The sequence below is a fragment of the Centrocercus urophasianus genome, unplaced genomic scaffold (genome assembly GCF_019232065.1).
Source record: "Centrocercus urophasianus isolate 14NV4802_14NV808 unplaced genomic scaffold, USGS_Curo_1.0 seq_28, whole genome shotgun sequence".
Lineage (NCBI taxonomy): Eukaryota > Metazoa > Chordata > Aves > Galliformes > Phasianidae > Centrocercus > Centrocercus urophasianus.
The window spans coordinates 3796447-3810281 of record NW_024884844.1 but is presented as its reverse complement, the minus strand read 5'-3'; the positions used below and the strand labels follow the sequence as shown (position 1 = coordinate 3810281).

General features: G+C 38.8%; 1 protein-coding gene across 7 annotated transcripts in view; it reads left to right on the top strand.

The window, feature by feature from the left end:
• The window catches only part of CLASP1 (cytoplasmic linker associated protein 1), a 153297-nt gene that overhangs the window by 128451 nt on the left and 11011 nt on the right, over nt 1-13835 (top strand). For 5 of the 7 annotated variants that reach the window (XM_042827034.1, XM_042827031.1, XM_042827032.1 and 2 more), the window contains 4 exons: nt 5118-5268; nt 5978-6224; nt 7005-7198; nt 8310-8438. In XM_042827034.1, the coding sequence (XP_042682968.1) occupies nt 5118-5268; nt 5978-6224; nt 7005-7198; nt 8310-8438 (721 nt within the window). The remainder of the gene's footprint in view (nt 1-5117; nt 5269-5977; nt 6225-7004; nt 7199-8309; nt 8439-13835) is intronic. The other 2 variants (XM_042827033.1, XM_042827030.1) reach the window with 1 other exon arrangement.

Below are 13835 nucleotides of genomic sequence, written 5' to 3'. Positions count from 1 at the left end.
AAAAAACATTTCTGAGTAAGAATAATGACTGTTTCCTGGGCAATGCACAGATGAATGGCTTGTGTTTGTGTTGGATGGAGAAAATTGCAGGTTTAGAGATGTAGTACAGCAAGAGGAAAAATACTAAGCTAAGAATTCCTCCAGTGTGTGAATGCTATTTTGAATAAAAAACCGTCCTCTGTGAGCTCAGATGCCACATACAGGTTGTGAATTTTCACTGACAATCCATTAGGAATATTTGAAGGAATTATATCAAATGGATAAGTTTGCCTCTATTAGCAGCCCAGAAACTTGTGCATAGTTGGGGAAAAAAAATGCCGATAGCTTTATTTGGCCTTGAAAGCTTTATATGCTTGCTTTTTCACTGAAAATAAAAAAAATACCGTTAAAATAAACTTTAATGACATCTATATTAAATTGAGCGAGGCAGGACATGGAAAAAGAATTAAACCACCCACCTTATACAATAAAGACAAGCCTGCATTATTCAGTAGCCCATTGGCAGGTAGGTGTGATCTTGAGCTGTGAGATTTTTGTTCAGCGTTCTGAATGTCTGGTGCGTTTCTGTAGTAGTTGAATGTAATAGCTATGGTTTTGATTGCTGGTTAACACGTGAATTTGTCATCACACTTCAGATGAGTTTTCAACTGGCATTGCTGCTGTTTGTGCTGAAGCAACTCTCAACCTGTTGGCCACATCTGATCTTGTAGCATCTTTCACTTGTGTATACTCATGTGACTCTCTGAGACAAGTATGCTTAATTTTAGTAGAAACAAACTGGCACGCTGAATATTCCACGAGCTCAAACATTTGTATTGTTTAGAAGATGATTTTGATAATTCCAGTGACAGAAAGGGAACAAGGCAAAAGTAAAAACTAAACACATTCAGACAGATTTGGTTGCCTTGACCAAAGGTGCAGTGCCAGATGGTAACTAAGAGGCCCCTGTAAAGGTTTCAAGAGAAATACGAACTGAGTTTGAGGCTGGGTTTTCATTCAGTCTTTCCAGGTTGTTTGCAGAGACAAAACAAGCCCCTGGTTTACCTGACTCATGTGTGCTCTGGACTGATTTTCATTTATTTCATGAAGTTCAGTTTCAGCTCTCTTATCTTTCAGGAAATTCTGTTGCTTGCAAATACCTGCATAGAATTTGGATACAGATGTTTGGTCAGGGATTGTTCACTTGAAGCATTTTAAGTGTTGTTTATAGAGACTATATCTATTTGTGCGATTTAAGAGAGACTATTTTTGTGTGAGCCGTATCTTTATGGTAGAAAAAAGTGAAAATAAAGGCCAAAGCAATGACTTAAGGGGCTCAGTGGAGTATTCTTGTTTAATTTCGTTCCTATTAATTTTCTTTCTCTCTTCAAGGCAGCATGACAGCACTATGCCACTCAGATTATAGTTTCTTTTTTTTCTCCCTCTCCTTTCTCTGTTTTTCTCTTTCGTTTCTCTGATCACTGCAGTCGGTTCTGGGGTTGGAGTGCAGATGGGCTGTCGAAGCACCCCCCTCCCCTTTCTCAGCCTAACTCCATCCCCACCGCTCCTTCCCACAAGACTTTCAGACGCTCTTATTCTCCCAGGTAACAAGCTACCTGTTAAACCAACTTGTCTGAGATGTCACAGTACTATTTACCTTTCATACTTTATAATTTGTTCAAGCATGGGAAATGATTTCCAAAAGCTTCGATTGAAAAAGAAATTGGGATGATGTTAGTTCTCAGACTGGGGAGATGAATCAGCCACTGCTCTCTTTGTGAGGGAGATGTGGCACGCCAGTGGAAAAACAAAGTGAATTCTTCCAAATTAATTTCTCCCTGCTGGGTTTCCTGAATGCAGAACACAATTGTTGAGCACTTTCTGTATGCACTTGTTGTGACAGTGATTTCCCATCTGCAGTAGTATCTGGCGGCCAGTGAGGGTGGTGTGTATGTGATTCACCAGCTGTTTGTGTGAGGATCGTGGAACATCTTAGAACTGTGTAGTATTGAAATTAACTGTATTATGTGTCCTTCCCGCAAGATTTAAGGGATTGGCAGTTAATTTTGGTCGCTATTCCTCCTCTTGTACACTCACATTTTATTTCTATCTGTTTGTAGATATTGAACCTGTGTACGAAACTAAAACTGCATACTTGTTTTGATCAAAAACCAAATTTAATTTGCCAGATGTCTGTTAGATTACTCGGATTATTATGAAGTTTAAGCCCTATCAGCAGGCTTTCTGTGGATGTGATTTATTTGGACTTAAGTGTGAGTCTCACTTGAAGAAGGGCGAAAGAAGTTCCTAACTGGAAGCCGTTGAGGCAAAACCAAACGAATAGTTCTTGGAAACCTGAAAATCTGGGAGTCTGTGACAACTGAGATAGAAAATAGAATCACACATTCTGCATCCCTGTGAACAGCAGAGGATGTAAAGCATGAAATCAATATTCAGGTTCTAGGACCATCTGAGAAATCTGTGGAAGAGGTTAATGTTAATTTGGACTGGGGTATGGGGGTTATGCTAGTTGAGAACAATGTTTTCCTCCTTTCATTAGTCAGCATTGAGCTTGGGAATAATTCCAGCCCAGAGCATGAAAGTGCAAGAAACCCTGTGTACTGCTTGAGGATGCTCAACTGTTACTTACTCACACATAGTTTGGATTGGAAAATGAATAAAAGTTCATGAAAATAAAATCTTTATGACAGACTGCAAAACAGCCAAATTTTATTTTGATAAGCTTGTGGAGGGCTGTATTGTTTCAGTGCGACGGAAGATGGAAAATAATGCTGTGACATCCCTGAACACTGCTCATCTCTACTCTTATTTCATCCTGTGACTTTCCTCTAGTTTTCTTGATTGGTTGCTTTTTTTTTGTGCTGTTTTTTTTTTTTTTCCCCCCAAAGGGGGGTTTAGGTTCATTTTATTTTCTCCATCACGTTGTCTGTGAATTATTCCAGCACACATACTGTCAGTAGATATGTGTGTTTACATGTAACGTTTTGTCACAACCATAATGTGATTTCTTACACGGGCTTACTCTTGACATATGAAATCACTGGATTCTCCAGATTTTAGTAAAAGGTGGTTTTGTGTTTTGAAAAACACCTCAGTTTTAGTGGTTCTTTGTTCATAAATAGCTGCAATCATTTTGCACTGTAGAATATGTGCATTGATGTGTTCTTTGGGAGCAGCATTGGTCAAAATTCATTCCTGAGGAAAGAAACAGAGATTTGGGCAGATTTAATGTCAGTATATCTGGGACTGTTTGTCGATTTATTTTTTTTTTTTTTAATCTTAATTTTCTTTCTCCATGGATTTCATTGTGTGACCTTTGGTAAGTCATTTCATCTCTTAGTGTGAGTACGCTGTTACGATCAATATATACTGTCTAGTAATGGCTCTTCCATTGCTCACTTGAAGAAGCTTGTAAGATGTATGGATTAATCATGCTTGAACACACGACTGATACTTTCAAGATGGTACGGAGCAAAGCTTGTCTTTTCTATTACTGATACTTACAAAGAATTTTAAAACTGCTTTTACTTTTCTGGGGAGTCTGGAAAGCAATGATGTCATTCAGTTATCTGGAAGATCCTAAATATTCTTTCTTTTATAGGTTTATGCACAGCTTTTGTTTCCTGGTTTAGGTCTGTTGTTTCAGTGGTGACTTCTTTTTAGCCAGGCCTGGCTGGATGGACACCATTTAAAGTCAGGGAGCAATGCTTTGTTTTCTTTGCCAGAGTGCATTGTGCTGGTGCTTGTGTGCCTGCAGGGTGATAGCGTTGCTTGGAGCCAGGGATTATGGCAATTTTCAGTGTGTTGTCCAAATCTTTTGGGATTAACACAAGTTTTATCCTTTGTCTGAAGTTCTCAAGGAACTTCAGACAGAGAAGTGGTAGTTCCAGATAACAAACATCCTACTTTTAGTTGTACTGAAAATAATGACTGTGTACCCAGGATTCAAAAGAGATTTTCTATTATTACTGTATCAGTTTTCTTACCACCTCACAAGTGATTGTTCTTTTGTAGGAAAGCAACACTACTCTTTGTTCAGCCATCTTCCTCCAAGGCCATCCTGTCATCCTTCACAAATTGTTAAGAAATAGAAATTGATAATTGAAGGGAGCTGCTGCTTACCACTTATTGACTAACAACTTGATGTAAATATCTTAAATTCCTTTGAGTTTTTTGCTTCTGGCTTTGCTAAGATCTGAGACTCCCCCAGAGAAATTCCTCTCAGTTACTGGGGTCTCTTCTTTAAATCTGTCTTGGAAAGCTGTCATGCAGATTGAACTTCTGTCTGGATAGGGCAAAATCTTGCCAATACTGTCTTTTAATTTCCTTAAGGCATTCAGGACCTTCTTGCCCTCGCTACATCTTTTTATCTTTTTTTTTTCCCTCTATCATCTGCCCTTGCCTGCTGGTCATTTTTCTCATAGTACTTAATTTTGGATAACTCTTAAGCTTTATACTCCTGAAGAATTTCTGAAAAACAGACTCACCGCAACAAAGCATTTGATTTGAGTGAGAGAATTCTCAAATTAAGGCTCATTACTGAAATGCATCTTATTTTTTTCAAGGCTTCTTGCAAGTGGTTTTGTTTTTACTACTTTATAAACGAAAACTGGAATATGATAGACAAAGCTTTATGTCAAGATACATTTTCATTTCTGTTTAAATCTACTGCATTTCAGTTCATGGACAGAATATATTTTACATATTATGGAGCTTAAATTTTGTTGATTTCACATCCACTAGCTGTCAGAACCCTTTGAGTTCTCATAGTGATTATTTTTCTTTTGTATGAACACCATTACCTTTATGGGGGCAGGATATTTTGTTGATAGAAGCTACCACATTCACTGCTTTGGAATGTTATAAACACTGGACCTGATTTCTCCTCAATTGCGGCAATATCGTACCACTTCATTCAGTTGAGCTCCTCCTCTCAGACTGGGATAAATCTAGGAGACTCAGACCTGAAGTCTGCTTTGAATTCCATTCATGTTTCGTTAAAAGTCTCTGTTAGAAATGATACACCAAATCATCTGTTTCCAACTTGATGTATATTTGTTAAGTCAAAAGTTGATCCCAATTTTGTGTGTAACATTTCATATACGTTTCGTCTTTAGTATGCTGGATTATGACACGGAGAACCTAAATTCTGATGAAATCTACAGCTCTCTTCGTGGAGTCACAGAAGCAATTGAAAAGTTTAGTTTTCGTAGTCAAGAGGACCTGAATGAACCAATCAAACGTGATGGGAAGAAAGACTGTGACATGGTAAGTGTTTGGTTTGATTAATACTTGGAGATATGTGAAACTTTTATGGTTTTCAAGCCTGGCTTTGGAATGTTAACTAACGTACAAAATCCAGTTGCTTTTGGTAACTGGATTTTTCCTGTAACTGTTTTATTCTCAATTGTTTCTAACGCTTCAACATTTGAACCTCTCACAACAAGAAAGACACTGAGGTCCTAGAGGTTGTTGTGACATGTGAGATGCCATTTGTTTTAATGAAGTACGTGAAATTCAAAATCTGTGAATTAAGCAGTATTTTTGTTTCCTGTGTGGATAAACAAGTGTAGACTGTTAGTCTCAGAAGCTAGAATTCTTGGTAATCTGATGTTTTTCTTTGGGACTCTGCTGTTGTCTATTTCACATTAGTGTTCTAAGCATCATTTGTGAGAACGATGTTGCTTTTCCTTCCTTCCTTTGACTTATTAGCAGATTGGTCCTGTTCCTTGTTTGATTTTTTTCTTAGCCTTTGCAGTTTTAGAAATATTTCTGTTTAGAAATGTTAGCATAGCTTTTTGCCCTATGATCATGAGATACTTTTGTTACCTAAATTAAGAGGCGGTCTAAGTATTATGTGTATATAAAGAATTCTACACAAAATTAATGGATGTGATCCTGTTGATGGGTGAACTCAAATTCTGTGGAAGTTGTAGCCTTGGAGTGGTCTTATGCCTTTTCTGTATTTGATCTCCAGGTGTCTCGAGATGGTGGCCTTGCAGTACCTACCAGTGATGTCCGAGGAGGCAGTGATACTGTAGAAGGAGGAAGGATGGCTCTAGATAACAAAACCTCCCTACTTAACACACAGCCACCCCGCGCCTTTTCAGGGCCACGAGCTCGAGAGTATAACCCCTATCCTTATTCCGACACAATTAACACTTATGACAAGACTGCCCTCAAGGAAGCAGTTTTTGATGATGACATGGATCAGCTTCGGGATGGTTTGTATTAGCGTATCTTTAAAAACTGTTGGCAGCTTGTTCTGTTCCTGATATCTTTGTATTTGTGCAGTACTGAGATACATGCCTGTCCACGTATATGTTGTGTATTACTTTGCAAGTGAGTCAAGGCTTGGCATGAAATATTTTCTGTTCTGATGTGTGACATGAGAACTTGATTTATGGATATGGAGAGAAGGCTCTGCTGCAATTTTAATTTTTTTTGTTATTGTTCTCTCTTACTTTCTCCTTTGGAGTTTTCCTCAAACTAGTCCCTTAAAGTCTAAATTAAATATATCTTCAAGGGACATTTATTTAGGGATGTTCTACGCTAAAACCTAAATGACTCATTAGCTTGTTATTGAATGTTTCACTTCATTTAAATGATGCTGCACCCCTTAGTTTATTCCTTTGCATTATATTGATGACTCACAGTACTTTGATCTAAAAGTCACGCATGTGATTGCTGGTTTTGGGTGTGTGTCTGGGACAAACTGGTGATTCTCCTCTTGTACAAGTAATTATTGGAATTGGATAAAATCCAGTCATCATCTCTTCTTCGTTTGTTAGCCATGTGCAGATTCATGAGCAGCATTAGGAACTTAGGTGAAATTAGGGCTATTCTGGTCCTCTATCCCTCTTGACAGAGTCCACTTGGGATTTGATGCCTTTTTGGGGGTGGTCTTTTTTTTTCTGTGCACTTGTTCTATGGAAGGTTTGTAATATGGACATATTTGACCTTTTCCCCCATTTCCCCAAGTGACTCGCTTCCATTTGTCCTAGAAGTACCCATTGACCATTCAGATTTGGTGGCTGACCTTCTGAAAGAGCTCTCTAATCACAACGAGCGGGTGGAGGAGCGGAAAGGAGCTCTCCTGGAGCTGCTGAAAATCACAAGGGAGGATAATCTTGGAGTTTGGGAGGAGCATTTCAAAACCATTCTGCTCTTGCTCCTGGAAACGCTTGGAGACAAAGATGTGAGATAGAGATTTTTCTTAACTCTCTTGTAGCATTGCTTTATTTAGGGTGATAGGTTCTGCAAATTAATTCAACTGAAATTTGTTACATTTCTATGGCATCTCATCAGTGATGCTGCGCTGCTTGTTTTCTTTTTTTCTGTTAAGGTTATTGATTCTGCTTTCATTATTAATGTACTCCATGACGAATTTCAAGGTTCTCTGTAGTGTCTGTTCTCCGCTCCCGTCTGAGTGTCTAGTAACAACTAGGAAATTGAACTAGAATCAGAAATAAAGTTATTTTCTAAGGCAGTCTGTATGGCTGATATTTCCTCACAATCATTTTTCTTAGAATCAACATGAGTTTTGGTAGTCCTACATGTTTAATCATAGCATCATCATGTATGTAGGAAGATTTGGTGACTTTAAGTACAGGTAAGTTTGCTAATCTGTGAGTTTTGCAGATGGATAACAAAGGGCATAATTTGAAGGCTGAGTATAGAGTAAAGTATTCCTCTGCTGAAATGATAGATCTATTTGGAATGGCTACTGACCAAAAACTGAAGGTAACAGTTGTATAAGTAAAGCAAGTGTTATAAATCCCTTCTCCTAAGGATCTTTTGATATATAAAGGATTAACACACAGGTCAGTAGTGACTACAAAAATTGACTGTTCTTGAAAGTAATTTCCAGAGGCGCTGCAGTAAATCAATGCTGCTTCTTAATAGTACATGAGAAACAGCTTTTGCATGAATGGAGCTCAATCTGATATCTGCAGAGCTAAGCAGAATGGGAAGAACAAATCAAATACAATCTGAATGTCTTTATAATTTCGTGTGCAGTTATGCTGTTTTGGTTATGAATTTATACTTAATTGCCAGAAGAGTATGGAATTTAAAAATGTAGAATCATTCTGATTCTGTCAGTAGGAACAGTCATTTTACATAAATGTTTCTGCAACAGAAAGCAAGCAGACCAATTCTTGTTTTCAGCCATTGATCACACTGCTTGATCCACTGGAGCTGGTAGAGCTACGTAAGATTTCTACTGCTTAGGGAGCCATGAGAATTTGCTTCAAAATGCAATTTCATTGAGAAATTACATTCTCTAACAACAATTTCTCTTGACATAGCATTCAATACGAGCGTTGGCACTGCGAGTCCTTAGAGAAATCCTACGGAATCAGCCAGCAAGGTTCAAAAACTACGCAGAGTTGACCATCATGAAGACACTGGAAGCACACAAGGATTCCCACAAGGAGGTGAGTGAGCCTTTTGGCACTGCTACTGGGAAAATAATATTGAAGAAATGTGAGATTTAACAAACAAGCATGCTGACCCATCTTGACAGTAGAAAAGAACAATATGAAATCACCTAAGTGCTGAAGTGTATACTTGCTGAAGCAAGAAGAAAAATGTTGAGACCAACAGACTCATTTTTAGTGTATTTGGAACTATCTGGAGTTGTAGGCCGTCCATTGGTTTTCCAGGGCTTGGTTGGTTGCACTGGGAGAGGTAGGAGGGTGCATTTTTCCTAATTTATTGGAGCTCATTAAGGGCACTGTGGTCCCTCAATCTGTGCAGGGAAGGTTGGGAAATGTATTGAAGAACATTAAGGCTGTACTCCAGCAGAGCTGTGTGAAAATTATGAACTTGAGCCACATTTGAGAATTTGAACTGTGGAATAACAGATGAAAATGGACAAAGAGGGCATGCTGCTAGAAAGAAGCTGAGGCAGTGAGGAGGAAGCCAAGGGAAGAGTGAAATGCATTTTCCTATTGCGAGAGAACTCATGCAAAATTAGAAGTATTCTGGACTAAAAAATACAGGGACGTGATGGTTATATTGGAAGTAGATCAAAGTACATTAAAGGTCAGTCTTTGCAAATTGGCTTCCAGGATAGGTCTTTTCTATCTTACACGTGTTGCAAGTTTGAACCAAACCCTGAAAAACAGCACGTGAATTTCTGTCCGTTTCTGCAATGACTTATTTACCAAACTTCTTCCTTTGAAATTTAAAGCTCTTCATCTTCCCTGCAAAAGGCTTGCCCTAAACTAGCAATGCTAACTATCTCTGTTTTTGGCCATGGAAAAGATCACTGTATAGATCAGGCTGCTTCCAGATCATTGCATAACTGACACAAAGCTGCATTAGGTGTGCACAGCAAAACTGTACTGTTCAAAAATCAAAACAAAACCAAATACACCCCCACAAGGAAGAAGGAACCTAACAGGCTGGATATCCCTTAAATACAAAGGCAGAAAATGTTTAATCCTTAAGTGAACGAAGACTGCCACAATCTGCCTGTCCTCCTCGATGTAGAGCTTTTACCCTTCTGTCGTTCTCAGTTCAGAGTAATAAGAAGCAGTTGTAAATTGATTTCCTGATAAAATAGTCAGACAAAACATTGTGTTCTGAAGGAGTGCCTTTTATTGGCAAGTTTTCCTGGTTACATACTTCTCATCTCACCTTGACTCAGTGCCCTTTTTTTTTCCCCACAAAATCTTCCAAACTCACAGCACCTTTCAGATGGTCTCTGATGTTTTTTAATGCCCTTCAGAGCTCTCTGTCCTTGTGTGACTGACAGTTTTTACTGAAATCAGGTGTAATGTTGACAGCATAACTTTTCATGTCTCTGTACTCCCCCACACAATGTACTTCATGTTTGTAGTATGGACAGGTTTTTTTTTTTAAGATTTGCATGTGAGATGCCTTCTGAGGAAGAGCAGAGAAGGATCAGCTTTTGTAACAGAAAGTAAAACTCAAGCCAGGAATGAAGAGTTATGAGTTCTGGCACTTCTTTATAGAAGAGTAAGTGTGAGCTGTATTGCTCTCAGCAAGTAGCTGCTGTTCTGCACATAGCATTCCTTTGATTTTTTTTTTTTTTTTTCCCCAGTGGTTTTGCATAGCACTGTTATCATTAAAAAAGATCACATTTACAACTGCTCCAGTGAGACCTTTGGGTTATGGCTGTCGTAGCAGGACACTGCAGGTGTAGTTCCATTTTTCTATCTCTAAGCAGTTGTTTGTACAGCTGTATTAAGTATAGGTACTGGTGGTGTAATAGGAGAGAGCAGCCCAAAGAACGGGTGTTTGGTGTTACCTGGCATGTGCTGATATTAAAAAAAAAAAAAAAAAAAAAGAAAAAAGAAAAAAAAAACACTCTAGAAATAAACCAAGTACATGATATTTGTATCCCACCCTCTTTATCCACTGAGTTTGAGGATGTTGCCATTGCAACATAGTATTTTTAAGTCTATGTATGTCTATTTTCTCATCCCTGTGTAAATGGGGTTCTCAGAGCCAAAATGGAACTCATGAAAGCTGGCAATTCTCTGTCAGTTTCAGGACCTGAAGTTAAGAAAAGTTTTTCAGTCTTTTCTTGTGTGTCTTCATGAACATACACCTGTGAAAATGCTGTAGGTATTTTTTACCTGTAGCTGGGATTTCTTGATTCCATTATGTCTGTCAAAAAAACAAACAAAAAAAAACCAAAAAAAAAAAACAAAAACCAACTAAGTCCATTTGGGTATGGCTCAGTTGGTCAAACTCATAGTCCTGAGCCATTATGTCACAGATTCCCATCCAACAGAGGTTCTCCAGCTCCCACTCAGTGCTGACTTTGCAGCACTGCTATCTCCTGGGGTTGTGGAGGAGCTGCCCTTTGACTTGATCCCACTCAGTGAGAGACTAAGTGAAAATTCACCAGTTTGGAAGGCTTTTTAGAATAGCTGAAGAAAGAATGGAAAGATCTTAGTCATCTGTCTTATAGTTTTACTTTTCACTGAAACTGAGTGATACTAAGAGCAGTGGATATACTCTCCTTAGACTCCATAAAATAAAATCTTCATACTGTAAAAATGATTTGGAGGAAAGCTGCTATATAGTAAAGTTAGGAATGTGCTAATTCCTGAGCAACGTAATGCCCTGACAGGACGTCTCACTAGGGTTTGTTTCTGCCTTTGCATTAGAAAACAAAACTGGTTTCTGGTTAGAAATCATTTCAGACAGGCTGCATGAATCAGCAGAAAATTACTGTTTGGAGAGATCTCTACCTACTTCACTTTTGCTTACCTGAGTTTCCCCTTCAGCACAGGAACTGTTAATTGCCTGTATGTTATTGCTGCCATTTTCTGTAATGTTTGGGTAATGGGCAATCAGTGTAAAATGACCAAGCAAAGAAAGAGGAGTTTGGAAAGGAGCACAGTGCAGGACCATTAACCTCAGATGGCTCCAAGAAGTCATTGCACTTAGAGGCAGTTCTTTGAAAATCAGTAAGAAAGTTAATTTGACTTCACAAATGCAATATTACTTGTGTTCAGCATGGCTATCATCACTTTCAGAACCCAACAGGCACCTAGGGAACCTGCTTTAGCTGGAGGTTTGGACATAAATGATCTCCATGGGACCCCTTCAGCCCCTACAATCCTGTGAAATACCGTATCTTCCTCCATTTGAGTGCCAGTATCTAGCTAAAAGAGTGTCTGAAACAAAAGGGGCTGTGGTTTTATTATAGCTGGAAGCATCGATGTTATGTTAGCATGGTTGGATGTATTTGGATGCCTGAATGTGTTTTGCCAAATCAAGCTGAAGCCTTTCAATGCTTGAATCTTTGCTGTGGCGAGAACTCTTCGGCCTTCTGTTGTTGAAGGCAAAGTGTAGCATCAATGAAGCAGCACAACTAAGGGACACCAGAGAAGAAAATTTGGTATGAGTGGATGCTGAGAGTTGTCGTGTGGGTGCAAGTAAAAATCAGCAAAGCACTGACCTCGGTGCAGGTCCAAAATTAACATAACCCTGGGCTACAGACTAGGAGACTCTGACTTGGGATTCATGTTTAGTTTGCACTTTTTAATGCTAGCCTCTTTTTACTCTGTTTGTTGTATAATAGTCTGCACAGTACTGTTAATTAAATGGGATGATGAGAAAAGTCAAGCCTGCTTCAGTCAGAACTGTAAATATTTACGGGAGTTGACATGTAAATGCCTTTCACTTACTTTTAGAGCATTAGAATGTAATTGAAGTTGTGGATGGTATTAAATCTTGTTGATTTTTATCACTCTTTGTTTGGAGTTACTTGGAAAAGAGCTGTCTTTCTGTTGCCAATTGGTTAATATTAACTCATTTGTTCCAGTGTACTTACTCACCCATAACTAAGGAGAGATGCTGTGTGCTGACCCAGTACCATTGATATGACATTGCTACAGATTCATAGCAGCAAAATGAGCATAAGTTCTTATTCTTTACTGTAGTAAAGTAGAAATCTTGTTAAAATGTTAAGGAACATCTTCGCCATTGCTAATCATTGGACAGCTCATGCTTTGCTTTGTTTCTGCTGCTCTCTTTTTCTCTGCAGCAAAACCTGTAGACATAGCTGGTTGGTACTTTCTCAGTTTAAGGAAAAGACTTTGAGCCATGTATGAGGTACCTAACTTTGGTCTTTTACTATCCAGGAAATCCACAGGCATAATTAGGATGTAACACTCCTTGTTGTAATGATCTAAAGGAAGGTGAAAAGAGCAAATCACGGCTATCCATTAACTTTAATTGTTACTGGCTTGAGGTGCTTTTAGACTGACCCTTGACATTTATAAGATTATTTGCAAATGTCCTCCAGTGATGATACACTCTGTGTCACTTTCAGTACAACATAGCCTACTAGAGAAAAATGCACAGTGATCAGTCTTTAAGGTTAGTTAACTGGTAGCCCATGCTGGAAGCTGCCGAGCACTGCAGTTGGGCAGTTGATGTTTTATTGTATACGTTTCTGTGCTTGCTCTAATTCCCGACACGTGAAATATTTAGCACCCAGGAGAAGCAATCTAATCTACTTCACCTCCTCTCAATCCCTTAATTTTTTTCATCTGCTTAGCGCTCCCCATTGCTGAGTCCACTTCCTGCTTTGAAACTCAGTGCTTAATTGTTTGTTCCTGTCTGGATTAGACTGTATACCCTTCAGGGATGGGAGTTTGCCTGGCTAGGCAGCGGTAAGCCTCCATTCCCTCCAAGTTACATTGTGCAGGCTTTAAGTAACCACCTCTAAATGCCAAAAGTTGGTTCTAAAAACAAAGTTGTGTGCTTTGTAAGCCCAAAAGCAAAACCTTGTTTTTCTGCCTAGTAACTAATTCTGGTGCTTTACTTGTTTCACAGTGGAGTAAAAAGCCTCTTAAGGTTTTTGAGTGTTTTATCTTTTTCTCTTAAAAACAACAACAAAAACATGCACTCCTTAATTCCATGTGTTTTATAGAGGTGGTGCAGCTAGTATTTGTACTCCAGCTTGCAGTGTAATATGTACTCCCATACAGCTCTCATCTAGGTATATGGGTGCTGCTCTACTCAGATCTCAACGTGTTACACTGATGCCCTGCATAGCCTATGAAGCGGGCATGTTATTTGTTCAATGAGCCCACTAGGAAACAGCTTATGTTATGCCAGCAGAAGTGAGGCTCAATCTAGTCTCTAGTGTGTAGAGCAAAAGGTAAGCCTTTGGAAAGGAGAAAAACCTGCTTCTTTAAGGCAAAATGCTATCGTTTAGATCTGCATTCCTGGTCTACCTGCCTTGTGTTGAATGGCATCAAACTATCCAGTTCCAGACATGGTTTGCTTTAAGCTTTTACTAGAGGTAAAGTCATGTTTGTGACATACCTTACACACAGCTT